Source organism: Girardinichthys multiradiatus, chromosome 7, assembly GCF_021462225.1.
Source record: "Girardinichthys multiradiatus isolate DD_20200921_A chromosome 7, DD_fGirMul_XY1, whole genome shotgun sequence".
Lineage (NCBI taxonomy): Eukaryota > Metazoa > Chordata > Actinopteri > Cyprinodontiformes > Goodeidae > Girardinichthys > Girardinichthys multiradiatus.
The window spans coordinates 41,958,469-41,982,623 of record NC_061800.1 but is presented as its reverse complement, the minus strand read 5'-3'; the positions used below and the strand labels follow the sequence as shown (position 1 = coordinate 41,982,623).

At 43.2% G+C, this 24,155-nt stretch overlaps 1 protein-coding gene across 1 annotated transcript in view; it reads right to left on the bottom strand.

The window, feature by feature from the left end:
• The window catches only part of ttn.1 (titin, tandem duplicate 1), a 163,029-nt gene that overhangs the window by 20,195 nt on the left and 118,679 nt on the right, over window positions 1-24,155 (bottom strand). Inside the window, 13 exon segments of the mRNA XM_047369711.1 lie at window positions 33-332; window positions 418-702; window positions 876-1,169; window positions 1,274-3,037; window positions 3,132-3,437; window positions 3,536-3,838; window positions 3,965-4,270; window positions 4,385-4,672; window positions 4,758-5,054; window positions 5,233-5,535; window positions 5,633-6,220; window positions 6,405-6,701; window positions 6,795-24,098. Of these exon segments, the coding sequence (XP_047225667.1) occupies window positions 33-332; window positions 418-702; window positions 876-1,169; window positions 1,274-3,037; window positions 3,132-3,437; window positions 3,536-3,838; window positions 3,965-4,270; window positions 4,385-4,672; window positions 4,758-5,054; window positions 5,233-5,535; window positions 5,633-6,220; window positions 6,405-6,701; window positions 6,795-24,098 (22,635 nt within the window).

The window sequence follows — 24,155 nt, the reverse complement described above, 5'->3', positions numbered from 1 at the left end:
TATTTTCAGGGCTTTAGGACATTTACACTTACTATATTGCAGTTGTGCAATGATGGGAGTGGATTCCAAAGGTCTGCCAACACCAAACTTGTTAACTGCAGAGACCCTGAACTGGTACTCATTGGACTTGATGAGCTTGGTTGCATTAAACATACACTCCTTACATTCATCAGACACTAAGGCCCAAGAGATCTTGGCGGTCTCCCGTTTCTCAATAACGTAATGTGAAATCTCAGAACAGCCATCATTCTCTGGTGGGTTCCAACACAGAGTGCACTTGCCCACTGAAATATTTGTGAAGGTGATTGGTCCTACTGGCTCCCCTGGTGTGTCTGCATCACAGAGATTCACATTTATCTCAGTGTCACAACAAACATAGTTTTTAAGCATCAAGTTAAATAGAATCATAGAGTTTACCCTGAACTTGGATTAGTATGCTCTCCTTTTTGGTTCCAGATCCATTAGTAGCTTCTACAGTGTAGAGGCCACGATATGTGCGGTCGCAATCTCTGACAAACAGGGTGCTGGATCCAGGAACAGTAATAATGTCCATCATCTTCTTGGTAATCTCCACATCATCTCTGTACCAGACAACTTTAGGAACTGGGCGTCCAGTGATGGTAACTTTCACACGAATGTTATCTCCAGCCTTCACTGTCAAACCTTCAAAGTACTCTGCGCCAAACTCAATATTTGGAGCAGCTGTGTTAAAAAAAGTCAATGTTAGTTTTTAATGTGCAGTAGTAACTAAATGTAAGTTGCATTCTGAGTTTTACATTGGAAAAAACTTGTGTGCATAAATTATAATTGTATCTTATTTAAATATATATTCATTTTACAGTGTAAAATAAGTTTTAAATTCTATTGCAACTCACCATTTTCACTTCGTACTGCAATGAAGCCAGAGGAGTTGGAGGGTGGACTGACAACACCTATAGCATTTCTAGCAATGACTCTGAATTCGTAGCGTTCATTTGTCGTCAAGCCCGTGACAGTGTACTGACAGTCATGTACTTCAGTCAGATTGGCCTTGAACCAGCGACCATGTCCTTGACGCTTCTCAACGCTGTAGCTCGTAATCTTGCTACCACCATCACGCTTAGGTGCATCCCATTTGAGCGTTACTGAATCACTGGTTATGTCAATGTAATCCGGTTGGCCAGGGGGGTCTAAAAGACATTGCATTTTTGTTAGATTAAAAACATCACCATGCTACACACCTTACTTCCAACAAAGAGGATGCTAAACTGTCATTGTTTTAACCAAGACTTACCAACAGGGCTCACAGCCATTGTTGACTTGCTTTCATCACTCATTCGGCTGAATCCAGCATCATTCTGAGCGTAGACTCTAAAAGAGTACTCAAGACCTTCAATGAGTTCCAAAATCCTGAAATCCATTTCTTTGATCAGGACTGTGTTCACTTTTTGCCACATAATGCTATTCTTTTCTTTTTTCTGCACATGGTATCCCTGGATGGGGATTCCACCATCATAGATAGGTTTTTCCCATTGGATGGTCATGCCATCATTAGTAACATTGTAAACAACAGGTTTTCCAGGTGGGCCTGGGGGTCTGAATTGGTGTTTTGCAATAACCATTTGTGAGATCAACGGCTCACTGACACCATATCGGTTTTCAGCACATACCCTGAACTGATATTGGACTCCCTTGATCAAATTGGGGACCCTAAACTGAGTACCCTCTACACAGGAGCAGGCCATCTTCCAGTTAGACTGGGAGGCATCACGCTTCTCCACAGAGTAGCAGGTAATGACTCCACCACCATCATCATTAGGTTCATCCCAGGAGATCATAATGTTGTCAGCTCTGACCTCATCCAGGCGGATGGGTCCAACTGGCTTTGATGGTGGTCCGAGAGTAATGACAAAAACGTGGAAAGATTTCCTGTTGACCTTGTTGTCAAGGCTCAGAGTGTATTTACCCTCATTCTCCTTTCTCACATTCTTAATTGTTAGAGTGGCTTTATTCCCTGTTGTCTTGAAGCGCACTTGGTCACTTTCTTTCAGAGGCAGGCTGTCCTTTAACCACTGCACAGCAGGTCTTGGCTTGCCTCTGTATGGCAACTCAATATGCACATTATGACCCAAACGAACACTAAGGCTACCGCCAGGGTATTCTCTAAGGTCTGCCTCAGGAGTGATAATGTAGTCAATGACCTTGATAGGTCCATGTTCAGAAAAGTCACCCTGTCCCTTCTCATTTCTGGCTGCAACTCTGAAGAACACTTCAGAGTGCTCCTTGAGTTTCTTGACCTCAAATTCACATATTCTACTGACTCCTCCTAATGACCACTCCTCATTCTTCAGCTTCTTCTCAATAACATAGTCAGAGATGATGCTGCCTCCATCATAATCAGGCTTCAGCCACTGTAATGTCACAGAGGTCTTAGATGAATCTTTCATAGAAATTTCCTTGACTGGTCCTGGAGTTTCTGTAGCCTTAACAGGCTCCTGTGTTTCACATGGGTCACCAATGCCATTCTCGTTTTCTGCCAAGACACGGAAGAAAAAGGAGGTCTTTTCTGAGAGATCTTCAATAGTGTATGTAGTATTTGTGCATTTGTTTGTCACTGCAGAGTATGATCTCTTAGAGGAGTCCCTCTTCTCAACAATGTAGTTTGTGATCTCAGCACCACCATCAAGGAGTGGAGGGTCCCAGCAGAGAGTGACCTTTCCACGGGTAACATCTTTCATAACCAGATTCCTGCACTGAGCTGGGCTATCCTGTACTTTCACAGACAGAGTCAGTGTTTTCGGTTCTCCTACACCGTTCTCTATCTTGACTGTGTACTTTCCAGTATCAAGTCTGGTCACTTCACGCATGATGAGCACTGTTGTTGTGTCTGAGTGGTGGAACTCATAAATAGGATTGTGATCTATGCATTCTTCTCCTTTGCTCCAGGAAGAAATGGGAGCAGGTCTGCCCTTCAATGGAACAGACAGCTCCACATCTTTACCAGCCTTCACGATGTAATGAGTTCTCATGGCAACATCTGAGTCAATCTGGGCTTCCTCTATGAAGGGCATACACATATACAGTGTTACAAAGATTGACATAAAAACAAGCTAAATATAATGTTAACAATTTTAAATATATTTCTACGCTACCCAGGATATCTTTAGCCTGCACAGGCTCAGTCATCTCTAAAGGATCTCCACGGCCAGCACAGTTCACAGCAGAGACTCTGAAGAAGTAGTTTACATCTGGTTTTAGATCATGAACTATGTACTCTGTTGTCTTAACCTCGCTCTTAGAAGTAATCATGGCCCAGTCTTTCTCTCCTTCAACAAGCTTCTCCACCATATAGCTGGTAACCTCACTACCTCCATCCCATTCTGGTTTAGACCAACCCAGGGTGATGGATGTCTTTGTGGAGTCCACAACCTTTAGTTTGCATGGCTCATCTGGGGGATCTGTGAAAAAAGGTTATTAGTTAGGGTCTAATTACATCTAATTAGCTTAGATGTAAAGAGTTTTTTTTAAATTTCAATGTTTTTTTTTGATCACGTACCAACTGGTTCAGCAGCCTTGTAGTAGTCTGATACATCAGAGAATGGTCCCTCACCAGCTTTGTTAATTGCACAGACGCGATACTGGTACTCATTTCCTTCTGTCAGGTGGTACACCATCTGTTTGGTGTCAGTGATGGGATCTTTATACACTCTGATCCAGCGCAAGCTCTTTTTATCACGTCTCTCTAGGTAGTAGCCAGTCACAGGGCTACCACCATCCATCCCCGGTTTGTCCCATTCTACTAACATGGTGGACTTAGTGGTAGTGTTCACTTCTGGGGTATGAGGTTGGCCAGGGGTTACTTTAGAAATAGACAAAAAGAAACACTTAGAAAAGGCAAGTGTAATTAAAAAAGGAAATAATAGATATTTAGTGATGAACAATGAGGAAAGGATTAAACTTCCTGTCTCTGAAAAATAAAACTTACCAAAGGCATTCTTAGCGATGACTGGCTCAGACTCGAGTGGCTCTCCAACTCCGAACTTGTTTACTCCCATGACTCGGAAAACATACTCATTTCCACGCAACAGCTTTCCGACTGTGATGTGCGTTTTCTCATGTCTATCTGAAACAGTTGACCAGACCACTCGGCTGGTTTCACGTTTCTCAACAACATAGTGGGTAACTTTGGAACCTCCATGGTCAGACTCTGGAACTGGACCCCAGCTGAAGACTATCTGGTCTGCTGTTATGGAGTTGAAATTAATGAGGCCAGCTGGGGGTCCAGGTTTGTCTAAAAAGAGAAATGAAAGGCACATGAATATCAAATACACACTTCTGTATCTATTTCTCAGGTAATACATTTATGAAATAAGATCTTAAAATAAATTTTAATAGCGCGAAGTACCAAGTATTTCAATCCTGATTGTAGCAGAAGCTGATCCCAGAACATTTTTGATCTTAATCTCATATGAGCCTGTGTCAAAGCGAGTTGCATCCTTGATTAGAACAGTAGAGGAGTCTGTTGTGCTTTCAACAGACACAGTGGAACTTGTTACCAGCTCCTTTCCGTCCTTCAACCACTCAATAGTTGGCAGAGGCTTGGCATTAATTCCTACTCTTAGTTTTACTGAAGAACCAACTTTATACTGAACCACATCCAGATACTCAGGAGGAAGATCAATAGCTGGGGCACCTGTGGGAAAAAATTATTATTAATATTAAGCAGATAATATCAAGGCAAGACAACAAAAAGAAGTCAAAATAAATCCATTGCCTACCACATGCATCAACACAGGTGACGGGACCAGCAATAAGAGACGGATTGCTAACAGATCCAACAGCATTCCTGGCAAACACTCTGAACTCATAAGATTCATCTTGGGTGAGTCCATATACAGTGAAACCCAGTTCAATGATGTTTGTAAAGTTGGCCTTCACCCATCTGCCATTAGTAGCTTCCCTCCTCTCCACACTGTAGCCAGTAATCTTGCTGCCTCCATCGTATGGTGGTCTCTGCCAAGCCAGGATGACGGCGTTCTTTGTGACTTCTGTGACACGAACATTTGCTGGGGGCTCTAGAACATAAATGTGTAAAATAAACAAGTTAAGAGAAAAAGATTTGTTAAAATGGCCTCTTGACATTGTATGTATTATAAATCTTGATGTATTGCTTCAAACATCAAATATAATAGTACTTATATATTGAACTATGCCTAATAAGGGTAAAACTGAACCATGAAATGAAAGACTTACCACATGCATCAATAGCGAGCACCTCTTCAGATGTCTTGCTCATCTTTCCAATACCAGCAGCATTTTCAGCTGCTACCTTGAATTCATAGATTAGACCAGGACAGACATTTGTAACTCGCCACTGGTTTCCTGTTATTGCGGTTTTATTAACCTTCTGCCAGAGGATACTGCTTCTCTCTTTCATCTGGAGGTGATATCCAATTACAGGGCTTCCTCCATCAGTGACTGGCTCATTCCAGCACACTGTCAAACTCTCTCGGGAAACAAAGCTAACCCATGGGGTGGATGGAGGTCCCGGGATTACTGAAAGACAGCAATATTTTGTTAAAGTAGTTAAGAAAGATTATTCAATAATAAAACCAAAGTTAAAGAACATTGTCAAACAGACTTGATGACTTACTGTATGGCAGTTTGATCATGACTGGTTTACTGTCAATGTGGTAGCTTACACCATGGCGATTCTCAGCCTTAATTCTGAACTGATACCCCTCTCCCTTGGTTAGCTTAGTCACTTTGATGGCACTCCTGGCAATGTTAGTTGACACCTCTACCCAAGCAGGAGTACTTGTTTCACGTTTCAGAACAATATAGTTGGTAACAGGACTGCCACCATCATATTCGGGAGGATTCCACTTTAGACAAACTGAGGTTTCTCCAACCTCTCCGATCTGAACTGGACCAACAGGTGGTCCAGGTTTGTCCATCACAACAAAGATAATGAAGATCTTTGTGGTACCTCCTGCATTTGAGGCAGTGACATCATATTTTCCAGCGTCACTTGAAACGCTTTCATTTAGAGTTATGATTAAGCTGTCAGGAGTTACTTCTGCCAGAAGTCTCTTGGATCCTTTGATGACAACATTATTTTTGGATACAGTCACCTTTGGCATAGGCTTGCCAGTGAGAGGAATCTCGAAAGTCAGGTCAGCCCCTGCTTTTACATAAACTGTACTCTTGGGGTAGTTCTTCAAGTCAAACTCTGGAGCCTCTGTTAAAAAAAACAAAATCAGGACACGACTATGAAGTACGATAAAATACAATTTAAAATGAATACCAAACTTAACATAGACTTGAAATGCATTAATAATTTCACCTTTAAGCTACATATTAAAACGAAAATCAAACTTATATTTTTTATATTAAGATTTTAAAGTAAATCTGGAAAACAATACCATGTATTTCCTTGACAATAACTGGAACAATCATCTCCTTAGGTTCACTGAGTCCAGCATGGTTTTCTGCACAAACTCTGAAGAAGTACTCAGCTCCTTCTCTCAGGCTCTTAATGGTATGAGTCAGGGTCCTCACAGTTGCACATTTCACCCACTTGGTCTGACCCTTCTCCACTGCATCAATGAGGTAACCAGTGATTCTGCTTCCACCATCATATTCTGGTCTTGTCCAGGCAAGTGTAACACTGTCCTTCGTAACATTTGCAACTCCAAGTTTCATCGGTGTACTTGGTACCTCTGAAACACACAGTAAGATTTTGGTTTCTAATTGTGTTTGGATCTGTATAGAAACGTTGTACAGCTATCATTGATCATTGTGTTCTAGTATACCTGTAATCTTTGTTCCTCCCTTAGCCTCTTGAGGTGCACCCTCTCCATTCTCATTTTCTGCTATTACTCTGAAGTAATAGACGGCTCCCTCCTGTAAGTCTTCCACCTTGTAGGTCAAAGCATGACAGTTGCTGGTCACAGACACCCAGGCCTTCTTACTTGCCTCACGTTTCTCAACATGGTAGGCTTTTACTGCATTTCCACCATCATTTTCTGGAGCCTCCCACAGAAGCGTTGCAGAATCCCTGGTCACAGATGAAACTTTGACATTGATTGGGGGTCCAGGGGAGTCGAGCACTTTCACTACCATTGGCAAAGTTGCTTTACCCAATGGCGATTCAATGGTGACACAGTACTCTCCAGAGTCATTCCTAGTTGACTTCTCAATAGTCAGTGACGTGCTAGATTCTGTTGATTCGATGGTTCCTCTTACTTTTAGATCTACACCTTCTTTGGTCCATTCAACTACTGGTGCTGGTTTTCCCTTAAATGGCACACTAAGAGTGAACGATGTACCATGTTTTACAGTAAGAACCTTATGCATCTCAATATCAGCATCAAATGATGGTTCTGCTGTTCTGTCTGCTGCTGCAGCTGGATCAGAATACGGGCTACGCACACTGCTGCCAACTTTATTTATTGCCTTCACACAGAATTCATACTCTACATCTGTCTTTAAACCAGTGACTGTGAACTCCAAGCTTTTGGTAAGAGGTATTGCCTCAACCCATCTGGCAAGGTCTTCGGGGGACTCAGGTACCTCTTCCTCCTCATATTCCTCTTCATCCTCAAATTCCGGCTCTGGTTTGCAAATAAATTCTCTATATTCTACACTATATCCTAAGATGGGAGTACCACCATCATTTGTTGGCGGTCTCCAGAGGATAGACACAGTGCCTTTTGTTGAATTTATAATCTTTGGTTTGGTTGGACGAGAAGGAACGACCAGGGGATCTAGTGCTCTGAATGTTGCAGATAGTTCACTCGCAGGACTCAGGCCAGCTGCATTTTCAGCATAGACTCTGAAGTCATACTCACAACTCTTGCGAAGTTTTGTCACCACCATGGTAATGTCCTCAACTAGATCTCTGTTCACACGGAGCCAGCGCATGCTTGTCTTCTCACGGCGCTCAATTACATATCCAGCGATGGGACTGCCTCCATCACTGGCTGGCTTACACCAGGTGAGGGTCATTGAATCCCCAGTTATGGAAGTCACATCAACACCAGCTGGAGCAGTTGGAATTGTGTATGGATCAGTACTTTTTATAGCCTCACTCTCCAGAGCCTCACCAACTCCATGCTTGTTAACAGCTACAACTCTGAAGATATATTCATTACCCTTAAGCAGACCTGTGACTTTAAAGTAGGTTTTTGTAACATCACCCTTAACTAATATCCATGCCAAACGACTAGTCTCACGCTTCTCAACAACATAATGTGTGATCTCAGCACCCCCAGTTTCCTGAGAAGGACCCCATGACAAAGTGCACTCCTCAGCTGTGAGCCCAGTGATCTGAAGAGGGCCTGCAGGGGGCCCTGGTTTATCGATTATCACACAGGTAATTGGCATGGTGATTGTTCCAGCAATATTCTGTAGAGTCAGAACATACTGTCCAGAATCTCTTCTGATGCAATCCTTTACCACAAGACAAGTGCTTGTATCTGTCGACACAATCTGAATCCTGGCTCTCAGCTCAATCTCTTTGCCATCCTTTGTCCAGGAGATGACAGGGGCAGGACGTCCAGCAAGATCAGCATTAATCTTCAGGGTTTCTCCTGCTTTCACAAACACAGTCTCTTTAAACTTGACATCCATCATGATGCGTGGTGGATCTACATTATCCTTGACAGTAATAGCGCCTGTGTTGTATGATGGCATACTGAACTGTCCAGCTGCATTTTTTGCAATAACACGGAAATCATACTGGTTGTTCTCTGTAAGGCTGGTAGCATCATAGTGGGTCTCTGGCACATTGGTGAAATTACACCTTGTCCATCTACCTTCAGGAAGGTCTCTGCGCTCAATAATGTAACCAGAAACCTTGGATCCACCATCATAGTCGGGTTTATCCCAAGATAATGAGACAGATGTTCTCGTAATAGCAGTAACCACAGGTGTGCCTGGAGGATCACATGGATCTCTTGCTGCAACAGCTTCACAGGCCTTGCTGCATTTACCAATACCAGCAATATTCTCTGCATACACACGGTATTCATAGAGCATTCCCTCTTCAATACCAGTGACTTTGTATTCTGTATCTTTGATCACTCCTCTGTTCATCTTTGTCCAAAGAATGCTAGAACGCTCCTTCCTCTCCAAATGATAGCCTAGAATAGGACTTCCACCATCACTGACTGGCTCATTCCAGGTCACCAGCATGTATGACTTAGTAGCCAGTGTCACAATAGGAGTTGATGGAGGTCCAGGTTGTTTGAAGTTATATTGAGCATTAATTCCAGGAGAATCAAGGGAGTTACTTTTGCCGTAACGGTTAACTGCATAGATACGGAATTGGTACTCTGCTCCATGTGTAAGGCGACCAGCTTTGAAAGATGTTCTAGACACATTACTTGCTACAATTTGCCACTCCTGTGTGTTTGTATCTCTCTTCTCCACAATATAGTTGCTGATAGAGCAGCCACCATCATATTCTGGTGCAGACCAGGAAAGTGTAATGCTGTCTGAAGTCACAGCATCCACCTTAATACCTTTAGGTGGACCTGGTTTGTCGAGCACAACAACTCCAATATCTGCTGTGACAGTTCCTGCAGTGTTGGCCAGAGTGATTTCATACTTGCCGACATGCTCTCTGGTAGCTCCTTTAATGATAACTTTAGATGACGTTGCTGTATTTATGATTGTCATTGATGATGTTTGCTTCAAAGGAAGTCCATCCTTCTTCCATGATACGACAGGCTTTGGCCTGCCTCTTACAGGTACTTCAAGAGTGAGATCATCCCCAGCCTTGACACTATATGTGTTAAACAGTAAATTTACTGTTGGTTCTATTGCAACATCTTTTGCAACCACAGGCAAACCAAGATCCTTTGGCTCACTCTTTCCCTTTTCATTGATTGCAACAACTCTGAACAGATATGCTTCATTTGGATTCAAATTAGGAATAGTTGCTTCTGGTACTTTGACTGTACATGCAGTGCCCCACTTGTCACCATCCTTAGGTTTGAATTCCACATTGTAGCACATTACTTTGCTTCCACCATCATGAGCAGGTTTCTCCCAAGCCAGTGATGCACTGGTCTTTGTTACATCCACAAGAATGACCTTGTTTGGTGGTTGAGGCACTTCAGATACTTTGACTTCTTTGGTTTCAACTGCCTGTCCCTGACCGTATGCATTGACAGCACAGACTCTGAAATAGAATGTTCCACCCTCAGGGAGGTCTTCAATTTTAAATGAGTTAGCAATGCAGTTGATAGTGACAGTAGTGTAGGCCTTCCTCACAGACTCTCTCTTTTCTACAATATAGTTTGTAATTTTTGCACCACCGTCATTGAGTGGTGTATCCCAGGCAAGAGTAACTGAATCCTTCTTGAGCTCCTTAACAGCAAAGTTTTGTGGTGCACTTGGTGTGTCCAAAATTCTTACTGTAATAACTGCAGATTTTGTACCACTGCTGTTCTCCAGTGTTAATGAATATTTTCCACTGTCAAAGCGGTTAACATTGTCAATGACCAGCATGGTGTATGAAGTAGTAGTGTCAATTGCAGCACGCTCCGTTAGAGTACTCTCAAGCTTCTCCCATTTCACAGATGGTTTGGGTCTCCCTCTAATGGGGACAAACAAACGCAGAGTTCCACCAGCCCGGACAGATACTACCTTTTTGAGGTCTGCATCCAACTCCATTTCAGGGGAATCTGCCCTGTCACAAGTTACTACTGTGCCATGGACACTAGCTGCCTCCCCAACTCCTTCAGAGTTAATGGCACAAACACGGAACTGATACTCGCCACCTTCCTTCAGATCTGTGATGGTGAGTTTAGTCACCTGAATACCTGTAGGTGGAGTGCACATGGTCCATTCTTTTTCAATTGCTGCTTCTATTGCTGGTGCTACTTCTGCTTCCTCGGGTAATTCAGGTTGTGGTGTATACTCCCTCATTTCAACAATGTATCCCTTGATGTAGGCTCCACCGTCAAAGTCAGGTTTACCCCAGGACAGAGACACAGAAGACTTTGTGTAGTCTGCCACCTTAGGGTGCCGTGGAGGTCCAGGTGATGTTGTGGCATCGCATGCTCTGTAGAAAAGGGACAATTCACTGAGGTCTCCTATTCCAGTCTCATTCTCAGCAGCAACACGGAACTCATAAAAGTGGTCTGGCATAAGACCTGTGACCTTGAAGTGCATGTCTGTCAACCTTTGCCTGTTGCATTTTGTCCACCTCACACTATCTTTGTCACGTTTTTCAAGGTGGTAGCCTTGAATGTCAACTCCACCTGTGTTTTCTGGAGCTGACCAAGACAGAACCATGGAATCCCTTGTGATTTGACTTGCTTCAGGAGTTCCAGGAGCACTTGGTGGCTTGTAAGGATTGCGTGCAATAATGGGTTCACTCTGAAGATAATCGCCAGCTCCGTATTTGTTCACTGCCCTGACTCTGAAAATGTACTCATTTCCTGGAAGCAAATTTGTTACTTTGTGGTACAGGCATTTTACATTAGGTGCACATACAGTCCAAGATAACCTGCTGGTCTCTCTCTTCTCCAAAATATAGTGACTGACACTGGCACCACCATCTAAAGCTGGCTCAGACCAGGCAAGGATGCACCTGTCAGCCATGACTCCAGTTACCTTAATGGGTCCAGAGGGTGAACCTGGTTTGTCAAGGACTTTAACAGTGATGGGAAAGGTTTTTGTACCACCAAGATTTTTGAGAACAAGGTCATAGTGGCCACTATCTAGTTTGGTAACATCCTTTATTGTCATAGCTGCCCGTTTCTGTGTAGTTTTAACTTCAATGCGCAGGGATTTCTCCATTTCCTTGCCCTCTTTAAGCCAAGCAACTTCAGGTTGTGGAGTTCCATAAATGTCCGCATCGAAAATCAAATTCTCCCCAGCACAAACAACAATAATATCCTTGTATTTGGGGTCCATTGAGGCCCTTGGTGCCTTGATTTCATCAGTAACAGTGATAGGTCCAGAGCTGTCTGATGGCTCACTGAAGACTCCTGCAGCATTTCTTGCAATAACTCTGAATTCATACTGCTCATTCTCTGTCACACCAGTGACTGTATACTCAGTCTCAATTATGTTAGTAAAGTTGGATCTCACCCAGCGAACATCAGGGGAGATGAGATCTTTTCTTTCTACAATGTATCCGTTTATTTTACTGCCGCCATCATACTGAGGTTTGGTCCACTGAATTTTAATTTGGTTTTTAGTAATAGATACAGCTTCCGGGGCACCAGGAGGGTCACATGGGTCGCGAGCAATAAAGGACTCAGAAACTTTACTGCATCGGCCAATCCCAACAATATTTTCAGCATAGACTCTGAATTCATAACCAATACCCTCCTCAAGATTACAGATCTTGAACTGAGTATCTGAAATACGAGTCTTGTTTAGTTTGTTCCACAGGATGCTGCTTCTCTCTTTACTTTCCAGATGATAACCAATAACTGCACTTCCACCATCACTGACTGGCTCATTCCATTCAATTATCATCATTTCCTTAGTTGCAGATTTAACAAATGGTGTTCCAGGAGGGCCAGGTGGTTTGTAAGGATACTGCACTACAATGGCCTTGGAGTCTAGTGGCGCACTCTTTCCATATCTGTTTTCAGCCATGATTCTAAACTGATATTCTGCACCTGTCTTCAGCTTTGTTACCTTAAAAGCTGTTCTAGCGAGCTGTGTAACAACTGGCTGCCATGTTGTGGTTGAGGCATCCCTCTTTTCTACTATATAGTTCTTAACTTGACAACCACCAGTATACGCAGGGGGTTCCCAAGAGAGATGGACAAAACTGTTGCTCACTTCCACAACTTTAACTGGACCTTTAGGTGGACCAGGCTTGTCAAGGATAATAACAGTCACATCTTCTGTGATACTGCTGACAGTACTTGTTGCAGTAATAGAATACTTGCCAAAGTCCTCTCTGCACGCTTCAGTAATCTGAATTCCAGTTGTTGATGGAGTGTTAAAAACATTAACTCTAGATGTCACCTTTAAGGCTTGACCATCCTTTGCCCAACTGACTTTAGGTTTGGGCCTGCCGAGTACAGGGAACTCCAATTTAAGGTCTTTTCCAGCTAACACGCTGTAAGTGTTAAATTGCATCTTAATGCTTGGTTCTATGGTCATGTCACTTGCAATCACTGGTGCCGCAAGTGCCTTTGGCTCACTTTTTCCTTTCTCATTGTATGCAATGATACGGAATAAGTATTCTGATCCTTTTGTTAGGCCTGTGACAGTTCCTTCACAGGTTTTTGGGTTTCCTGCAACTCCCCACTTATCTGTGCCCTTGGGCTGCATCTCAATCAAGTAGCCACCAATCCTGCTACCACCATCATGCTCAGGTTTCTCCCAGGCCAGTGTGACACTTGTTTTGGTGACATCTGTAAGGAATACTTTTCCAACAGGCAGGGGTACTTCAGAGGCCTTTGAAGCAGTTTTTGTCTCCACAGCCTGACCAATTCCGTTATCATTCTCAGCCATGACTCTGAAGTAGTACATAGCTCCTTCGATTAAATTCTCAACTTTAAATGTAGTCTTGGGGCATTTTGTGGACACATTTGCATACGCTTTTCTAATTGATTCACGCTTATCAATGATATAGTTCTTGATTTTTGAACCTCCATCAATCATTGGCGCATCCCATACAAGAGTAACAGAATCCTTTGTGATATCTTTAACCACAAGGTTCTGTGGGGCCCCAGGTGTGTCCAGGACTTTTACTGAAACAAAGTCAGATACAGAGCCACTGCTATTTGTCAAGTTTAGTGTGTATTTTCCCGAGTCATGTCTGTCGGAACTGTCAATAGAGAGCTGTGTGAAGTTCACAGCTTTCTCAACCACAGCCTTTTCAGAAAGGTCTCCATCATCCTTTGTCCATTTAATCTCAGGTGTTGGCCTGCCCTTAAAAGGAATATAGATTCTAACAGATCCACCAGCTTTTACTGTGATTCCTTTTCTCAGCTCGGAGTCGAGCTGAATTTGTGGTGGATCCATCCTTTCCTCTGGCTTCGCTGTTCCAGAAAGAACAACTGGTTCACCAACTCCCATTTTGTTCAACGCACACACTTGGATTTTGTAGTCCTGGCCCTCAGTAAGTTTAGGGATTTCATATTTGTTGACACGCAGGCCAGTAGGGGGGGTAACAATCGTCCATTCTTCCTCTTCAGCCTTGCATATTTCAACAATGTATCCTTGGATAGTACTACCTCCATCAGACAGAGGCTTTCCCCAAGAAACTGTAATGGAGGTTTTTGTAGAGTCGATTACATTCACATATGCTGGAGCACCAGGTTTGTACTTGGGGTCAGACGCCTTGTAATATGAACTAGGAAGGCTTGGTTCTCCTAGTCCAACAATATTCTCAGCAGATACTCTGAACTCATACTCATGGCTTGTGGTTAGGCCTGTAACTCTGTATGATAGATCAGTGACTTTTTGTCTGTTACATCTGGTCCACTTGATTCCAGCCCTGTCCTTCTTTTCAATTATATAACTGATAATCTCACTGCCACCATCAGACTCAGGGACAGACCAAGTGATAGTCATGCCATCATGGGCAATGTTAAATACATCTTCAATGTGAGGTGAACTAGGTGGAACAAATGGATTCTTCATAGTAACTGCACCAGACTCCAGCGCCTCACTGACACCGTGGCAGTTAACTGCCATTACACGGAACATATACTCGTTGCCTTCCAGTAATTTAGTAACTTTGTAGCATGTGGTGTTACAGCTACTAGAAACAACAGTCCAAGCTAGACGACTTGTCTCTCTCCTTTCAATCTTGTAATGTGTAACAGGACTTCCTCCATCATGTAACGGGGCCCGCCATGCCAGTGTGCATCTATCCTCAGTAACTCCCGTGACTTGGAGAGGTCCCTCACATGGACTAGGCCTATCCAGGACCACAACCTTAAATGGAACAGTTTCCCTGCCAGCCTCGTTTGTTAGCAGAAGTGTGTACGTTCCACCATCAACTCTAACACAGTCCTTAACAGTGATCATTGCATGCTTATCTGTGTTTCTGATCTCTAATCTGATTGTATTCTCAACTGGCTTTTCATCCTTGAACCACTGGACTGAAGGCAGTGGCTTACCATGGACATCTGCATCCAACTTGAATGTCTCTCCAGCATTTATGGTAACTGTCTTGGTAAAGGCAGGGTCAATTGAGTATTTAGGGGCCTCCACCTTGTCACTTGCTATGATAGGTCCACTGTTGTATGATGGCTTGCTGACTGTTCCAACAGCATTTTTAGCAAAGACTCTAAAGTCATACTGTGCATTTTCAGTGAGACCAGTAGCAGTAAATTGGGTCTCAATGACATTAGTAAAATTTGCCCTCACCCACCTGCCTTCTGGCAGATCACGTTTTTCTATAATGTAGCCAGTGATATTACTGCCTCCATCATATTCTGGTTTAGTCCACTGAATGACGATGCTATCTTTGGTCACATGAATGGCCTCTGGTGTGCTAGGGGGATCGCATGGGTCACGGGCAATGCAACCCTCTGAAACCTTACTGCTTCTGCCAATGCCAACAATATTTTCAGCAAAAACCCTGTACTCATATTCTATACCCTCCTCCAAAGGATAACTCTTGAAAACGGTCCCATGAATAAGTGTCTTATTGATCTTAACCCAGAGAATACTATTCCTCTCCTTCCTTTCAAGATGGTAGCCAAGAACAGCACTTCCTCCATCTGTTATAGGCTCATGCCACTCAACAATTTGGTGGTCTCTGGAGAGAGATGTGATAAAGGGAGTGCCTGGTGGCCCTGGCTCTCTGTAAGGATATTGAGCCACTACAGCTGATGAATCTAAACCTTGACTCTTTCCATAGCGGTTCTGAGCAATGATCCTAAATTGGTACTCAGCTCCAGTCTTTAGTCTGATAACTTTGATGGTTGTTCTAGCACAGTTGCTGCTCACATTCTCCCATGTTGTTGTGGTAGTATCTCTTTTTTGTATGATGTAGTTTGAGATTTGGCACCCACCTATGCGTTTTGGTGGGTCCCATGAAATTTTGACACTCTGTGTTGTAATTTCATCAAATCTCACAGGACCAGATGGAGGGCCAGGTTTGTCAAGTACAATTATTTCAATTGCACTTTCCTTCTTTCCTTCTGAGTTAGTGGCACTTATGGTATACATACCAATATCATCAGTTGCTGCCTCCTTAATGCTTAGTGTTGTATGTGTAGTTGTATTGTGAATATTGACTCTGGTAGTAAACTTCAAAGGGGCTCCATCCTTGGTCCATGCGATTGTTGGTTTAGGCCGTCCAAAGATAGGAATATCAATGTTTATGTTTTTGCCAACATGGACACTGTAGCTGCTGAATGCAGGACGAATATCTGGCTCAATGACCAGATCCTTGGTCATCACTGGACCAGCAAGAACCTTTGGGTCACTCTTTCCTTTGTCATTGATTGCAGTAACTCTAAACAGATATTCTTGTCCTGGGTTCAGATTGGACACTTTAGTCTCCATTGTTTTAAATGTGTTTACACCTGACCATTTATCCTGGCCCTTCAACTGTACCTCAAGCAGGTATTGTTTAACTCTGTTCCCACCATCATATTCTGGCCTCTCCCATGCCAGGGAGATGCTTGTTTTTGTCTGATCTGTAACAATCAAATTCTTTGGAGACTGGGGCACCTCGGAAACCTTAAGAGGGTCTACTGTTGCTGCTGGCAAGCCAACACCATAAGTATTTTCAGCAAGGACTCGGAAGTAGTAACTACAGCCTTCTTGGAGGGACTCAATCTTACATGAAAGAGCATGACAATTTGTTACAGCAGCTGCATAGGTTTTACGTGTGCTTTCTCTCTTTTCAATAATGTAGTTCTTGATCTTGGATCCACCATCTAAAAGTGGTGGCTCCCATGCCAGTGTTACTGACTGATTTGTAATTTCTTTCACTTTAAGATCAACAGGGGCACTGGGTGTATCTAGAACGCGGACAACAACAAATGCAGACTTTGTTCCACTGGAGTTCACAGCAGTAACTGTATATTTTCCGCTGTCACTTCTGCTCATATTATCAATTACAAGGGATGTAAAACTGCTGGTTATTTCAACCTGAGCAGTCTCTTTGAGAGTCGCTTCATCTTTGTCCCACTTAATGGAAGGAATGGGTCTTCCTTTAATGGGGATAAACAATCTAAGGGAAGCACCGGCTTTGATGGTCACAATCTTTCTGAGTTCAGGGTCAATGTCAATGTCTGGCTCCTCTGTCCTGTCCTGCACAACAACAGCTCCACATACATCAGCATGCTCGCCAACTCCCACCTTGTTTATAGCACATACTCTAAATTTGTAAGCCTGGTTTTCTTTCAGATTTCCAGCTTCAAATTTAGTTGTTCTTACACCTGACGGGGGTGTGCATATTATCCATTCCTCAGCAGGTACATCTGTGGCAGAGGCAGATGAATCTGGGGCTTCAGGTTGCACCACTGGCTCTGTAGCAATGCAACACTCAACAATATAAGCCTGAATCTCACAGCCTCCATCACATACAGGCTTCCCCCATGACAGAAATACAGAAGATTTTGTTGTGTCAGTGACTTTGGGATTTTGAGGTGGGCCTGGTCGGTAGATGGGATCAAGAGCTTTGTAGAAAACAGTTGAGGTGCTTGGCTCACCAGTACCCACAGCATTTTCAGCAGCAACTCTGAATTCATACATATGACTTTCCAGTAGTCCAGTTACTTTGAAGGTCAGATCTGTAACTGTTTTCCTGTTGCATCTTGTCCATCTCACTCCTTCTTTGTCACGTTTCTCAATTATGTATCCAGTAATAGGACTGCCCCCATCCTCTGAAGGAGCCTCCCAGCTAAGGACCATTGAATCCTTTTTAACATCCAAAACTTCCAGATTCTTTGGTGTTCCAGGTGGGACATATGGATCTTTAATTAGAATAGGAGCAGACTCAAGCGGTGCACCCATTCCAAACTGGTTGACAGCATGGACTCTGAAGATATATTCATCTCCTTCAAGAAGCTTATTTACTTTGAGACAAATATTCTGTACTTTTGGATGAACAACAGTCCAGACGAGCCGGCTTGTCTCTCTTCTCTCAACAATATAGTGAGATATTTTGCTGCCACCATCTTCAAGTGGTGGTTTCCAGGCAAGGGAACAATGGTCTTTGGTTATTCCTGTAACAACAAGAGGTCCTTGTGGTTCCCCAGGTTTATCAAGGACAACCACGTTGATTTGGGTAGCCTTTTCTCCTCCAGGATTTTTCAGCAAAAGTGTGTATTGGCCTCCATCTGAAAGTTTAGATTCCTTGACAGATATGTAAGCTTTAGTGGGTGTGTTCTTAATTTCTCTATGAATAGTGTTGCCAAGTTCCTGTTCTCCCCTCAGCCATTGAATTGAAGGCAATGGTTTTCCATGAACATCAGCATCAATTTTGAAGTTGTCTCCAGCGTTGACCACAAGTGTCTTTGTGTATTCAGGGTCAATGCTGATGCGTGGTGGTTCAATCTCATCCCTAGCTGTTATGGGCCCTGTGCTGTATGAGGGTAAACTGAAAACAGCAGCAGCATTTCTGGCAATAACCCGAAACTCATACTGTTTATCCTGCACAAGTCCAGTTGCAACATATTCTGTCTCAATGATATTAGTAAAGTTGGCCTTTAACCAACGACCCTCAGGAAGCTCCTTCTTTTCAACAATATAACCAGTTACCTTTGCACCACCATCATATTCAGGCTTGGTCCAGACAATAGTGATAGAGTCTTTTGTGATCTTTGTTGCTTCCGGTGTGCCAGGAGGATCACAAGGATCTCTTGCAATATGCCCTTCAGACACTTTGCTTGCTTTGCCTATTCCTACAATGTTTTCAGCATAAACTCGGAATTCATACTCCATTCCTGGTTCGAGACCTGTGGTCTTGAAAGTTTGGTCAGTAATGAGAGACTTGTTCAGTTTGACCCATAAGATGCTATTTCTCTCTTTGCGTTCAAGATGATAGCCTAAGATATTACTTCCACCATCATTCACAGGCTCATTCCAGGCTACAACCATGCTGTCCTTAGAGCAGGCTGGAATGTTTGGTGTTCCTGGTGGTCCTGGGAGCTTGTATGGGTACTGAGCAACAATACACTCTGAAGGAAGAGTTGGGCCCTTTCCATATCTATTTTCAGCAGCAATTCTAAACTGATACTCAGAGCCAGTCTTTAACCTGCCTGCCTTAATTTTTGTTCTTGCTAGGTTGTGAGATACAACCATCCAGTTAGTTGTGGATGTGTCTCTTTTTTCCACAATGTAGTTTTTGATGGTGCATCCACCATCATACTCTGGTGGATTCCAGGAGATTGTTATACTATCAGAAGTGACCTCCTCCACTTTGACAGGCCCTGTGGGCTGGCCAGGTTTGTCTAGAACAACAATACCAATATTTACTGTTGTCTGTCCTGCTGTATTGCCAAGAGTAACAGAGTATTGGCCAACATCATCTTTAGCAGCCTCTTTAATATTGAGGTCCAGCATTGTGTCTGTTGCACCAAAGTTGACTCTGGTAGTTCTTTTCAGAGGCTGACCATCTTTTACCCAGGTAACAGCTGCTTTGGGACGTGCCACATATGGAACCTCCACTGTCAAGTCTTCTCCTGCCAACACACTGAATGTGTTGAACAACATTTTTGCAATTGGCGAAATGATGAGATCTTTCACTATCACAGGGACACCAATTTGACGAGGGTCACTGGTTCCTTTCTCATTCTTTGCTGCTACACGGAACATATACTCTTCCCCTACATTTAGTCCACTGATGGTAGCTTCTGTCTCTTTCACAATCATAGCCTGGGTCCACTTATCTACACCCTTAGGCTGAATCTCAACAACGTAACAGCCTACTCTGCTGCCACCATCGTGTTCTGGCTTTTCCCATGATAGGGTTACACTGTTTTTGGTGACGTCCTGCAGAGTGATTTTACCTGGTGGCTGTGGCTTCTCAGACACTTTAACTGATTCAATCGTTTCAATGGGCAAGCCAATGCCATATTCGTTTTCAGCTAAAACTCTAAAGTAATAGTTACACCCTTCTAGAAGCTGGTCCACTGTGAAAGATGTACTATGGCAGCTGGCTTTGACTGTGGCATATGCTTTTCTTGTTGACTCACGTTTTTCAACTATATAATTCTTAATTTTGACGCCTCCATCATTCACTGGTGAATCCCATGTTAAAGTGACAGCTTTGTTGGTGACAGAAGTAATTTTCAGATTTTGTGGGGCACTTGGTGTGTCAAGAACCCTTACTTGAACTGTAACTGTTTTGGAGCCAGAGCTGTTCTCAATGGTGAGATCATATTTTCCACTGTCAAATCTGTTGACATTTTCAATTACAAGGGATGTGTATGATGATGTGCTGTCAATTGTTGCCCTCTCTATAGGCTCACCATCACCTTTAGACCACTTAGCTTGAGGAGCTGGTCTGCCTCTTATTGGTACAAACAGTCTGAGTGTGCAGCAAGCTCTCAAACTGACCACTTTGCGTAGCTCAGCATCTAAGTCCATCTCAGGAGGAAGGAGTCTGTCCTCAGCTTTTGGATTTCCAGGAACAGATGCTGCCTCTCCTACTCCTTCGCTATTAATGGCAGAAATATTAATCCTATATTCCTGGTTTTCTTTCAGATTAGTAAGGGTAAATGACGTTGCAAGGAGACCTTCCTTGGGAGTTGCAATGGTCCATTGCTCTTCTTCTTCTTTTTCACATGGGATGCATGTTTCAACAATGTAACCAGTGATTTCAGAGCCACCACTATATACAGGTTTGTTCCAGGCAACAGTAATTGAGGATTTGGTTGTGTCCAAGATTCTGGGGTTGCATGGAGCTCCAGGTTTGTACAGGCCATCAGTGGCTCTGTAAAATAGACTGGGTACACTTGGTACACTCACACCAGCAGCATTCTCAGCAAATATTCTATATTCATATTCATGTCCTGTAGTAAGTCCTGTTGCCTTGAACTGTAGGTCTTTGACTTTTCTCATATTGCATTTGATCCATCGGAGGCCAGCTCTGTCTTTCCTTTCAATACTGTAGTTGATGATGGGAGTCCCACCATCACTCTTAGGTGCTTGCCACATGACAACCATTGAATCTTTAGTAATAGCTGTCACCTCAGGATTTTCTGGGGGGTCAGGTTTTACATATGGGTTATCTGCAATAGTGGGTTCTGATTCAAGAGATTCTCCAAGGCCATATTTGTTCACAGCCATCACTCTAAATATATATTCATTTCCTTTGAGAAGCTTAGTTACTTTGTGTTGTGTATCCTGCAACCCTGAAGTGACATTGGTCCAAGCCAGTCTACTTGATTCACGTTTCTCGACCACATATCCTTCGATTTTGGCACCACCATCATCTGCTGGCGGAGCCCAGGTAAGTACACAGTTGTCAGCAGTTACATCAGACACTTTTAGGGGTCCTACTGGTGGTCCAGGTCTGTCAAGCACTTTAACATTGAACACATGTTTAGCAAATCCACCAACATTAGTGGCAGTCAAAACAAATTCACCTCCATCTGACCTAACAGAGTCCTTGTTAGTCAGAATAGTTGTAAGTTCAGTAAACCTAACCTCCAGTTTCATTGTGTTCTCAACCTCCTTTCCATTCTTTGTCCAAGCCATGGATGGGATTGGCTGACCGGCAATATCAGCTTCAAGCTTAAAGGACTCTCCTGCCTTTAGAAGAACAATATCCTTAAAGATGGCATCGACCATAATACGTGGCTCGATTATATTATCTTTGCAGATAATTGGGTCAGATGGTTCGGATGGTATGCTCACTGCCCCTAATGAGTTTCTGGCTATGACACGGAATTCATATGAGGCGTCCTGAGTCAGCCCACTGACGGTGAATGCGGTCTCAATAATGTTGGTAAAGTTAGCTCTGCTCCAACGACCAGCAGGCAATTCTCTCTTTTCCACTGTGTAACCAGTGATCTTAAAGCCACCATCATAGGCTGGCTTTGTCCACTGAATAGTGATGGCATTCTTGTTAACAAAAATTGGCACAGGCTGACCCGGAGGATCCACAGGGTCCAAGGCCAGTATTGGCTCTGAGGCTTTACTGGGTTTACCAATTCCAGCTTTGTTTTCAGCCAAGACACGGAATTCATAAGCAACTCCGTCTTCAAGTCCTGTTGACTTGAAAACATTGCCTTTCACAAGACTATTGCTGACCTTATGCCATATAATGCCACTTCTTTCCTTCCTCTCAACATGATAACCAATAATTTCATTTCCACCATCAGAGACAGGTTCATTCCAGCCAATTGTGATTGAGTCTTTGGTGAAAGCAACTACACTGGGAGTTCCTGGTGGCCCAGGTACCTTGAATGGATAGGCAGCCACCACTGCCTCTGATGTGATGGGAGGTCCAACACCATATCTATTTTTAGCTTTAATTCTAAACTGGTACTCTGATCCAGTGGTTAACCGTATAGCTTTAAACACTGTGCGAATAACAGTGGTTGAGAGTTCACACCATGTTTGGGAAGTGGCGTCTCTAATTTCAACCACATAGTTGTTAATTGGAATACCCCCATCATTCTCAGGAGCTTCCCAAGAAAAGATGCAATAAGTCCGAGATATTTCTACAATCTTCACTGGTCCTTTTGGTGGCCCAGGTACATCATGCACTTTGATGATTATGTTCTCTGTCACAGATCCAACAATGTTCTTTGCTGTCATTGTGTAAACACCACTGTCAGCTCTAGTGCATTCACTAATGCTAATAATAACAGTAGCTGCAGTAGTTTCTACATTGACTCTCTGTGTGAGTTTCAGGGCTGCTCCATCCTTTTGCCAAGAAATTGTTGGTTTGGGACGTCCCATGACTGGAATTTCAACTTTAATATCATCACCTGCTTTGGCAATAACAGTCTTTTGGCAAACACCACGTAAGTCAAACTCAGGAAGACATGTCGAATCTCTAATAATAATAGGTTTGCTCTCTCGTGGAGCACTTCTGCCAGATTGGTTGACAGCCATGACATGGAAAATGTACTCCTCATTCTCATTGAGATTCTTCACTGTGAAGTCCATTGTCTTCACTGTTGTAACATGTGCCCACTGGTCTGTTCCCCTTTTCTTGGCTTCTAGGACATATCCTGAAATTCTGCTTCCGCCATCATGCTTGGGTTTAGTCCATGCCAGGCTTACAGAGTTCTTTGTGATGTCAGTAGGAATGATGCTTTCTGGAGGTGTGGGTGCTTGGGATGCACGAATTGGATCAACAGTTTCAACTGCCTCTCCAATGCCAAACTCATTCTCAGCGGACACCCTGAAGTAGTACTCGCAGCCTTCACCCAAGTCGCCAATTCTGACTGATGTATTTGGGCACTTTGTAATCGCAGTAGCAAAAGCTTTGCGTGTTGATTCCCTCTTCTCTACTATGTAATTTGTGATCTTGGCTCCTCCATCAATTAGAGGAATATCCCACTGAAGTGTAATACTTTCTTTGTCAATCTTTACCGGTTTGAGGTTAAGAGGAGGTCCAGGGGAATCCAAAACTCTCACATAAATGGCAGCACTTTTCTTTCCAGCTGCATTTTCAAGGGTAATCTCATATTTGCCAGCATCAATCCTTGAACTCTCAGGAATAAGTAGCAATGTGAACGATTCAGTGCTATCAATGACTGCACGTGGAACAGGGCCACCCTCTTTACTCCAAGTAACTGTAGGCGCAGGACGACCCTTGATTGGCACAAAGAGACGAATAGAGCAGCCAGCCCTGACAACAAGGGTTCTTCTCAGCTCAACATCTAACTCTAAATCAGGTTCAGCATCATGTTCTATAATCTCAACTAATTCCTGAGTTTCAGCAGGTTCACCTGCTCCCTTGGCATTTACAGCACTAATCCTAAAATGGTACTTGGCACCAGTTTCCAAGCCAGAAACAACAAACTCTGTGATTCTTAGTGGAGATGAAGGGGTGTCTTTAATCCATTCTTCTGTTCCCTCCTTTCTGTGCTCAATTACATATCCAGTGACTTCAAGTCCACCATTATCCAGAGGTTTCCCCCAGTTCAGTGTAGCAGTAGTTTTGGTTGTGTCTGTAACTCTTGGATTGATGGGAGGTCCTGGAACATCTGACAGAAATATAATAAATGGTTATAATTTTTTACCTAAAAGATTTCTGCAAAAAC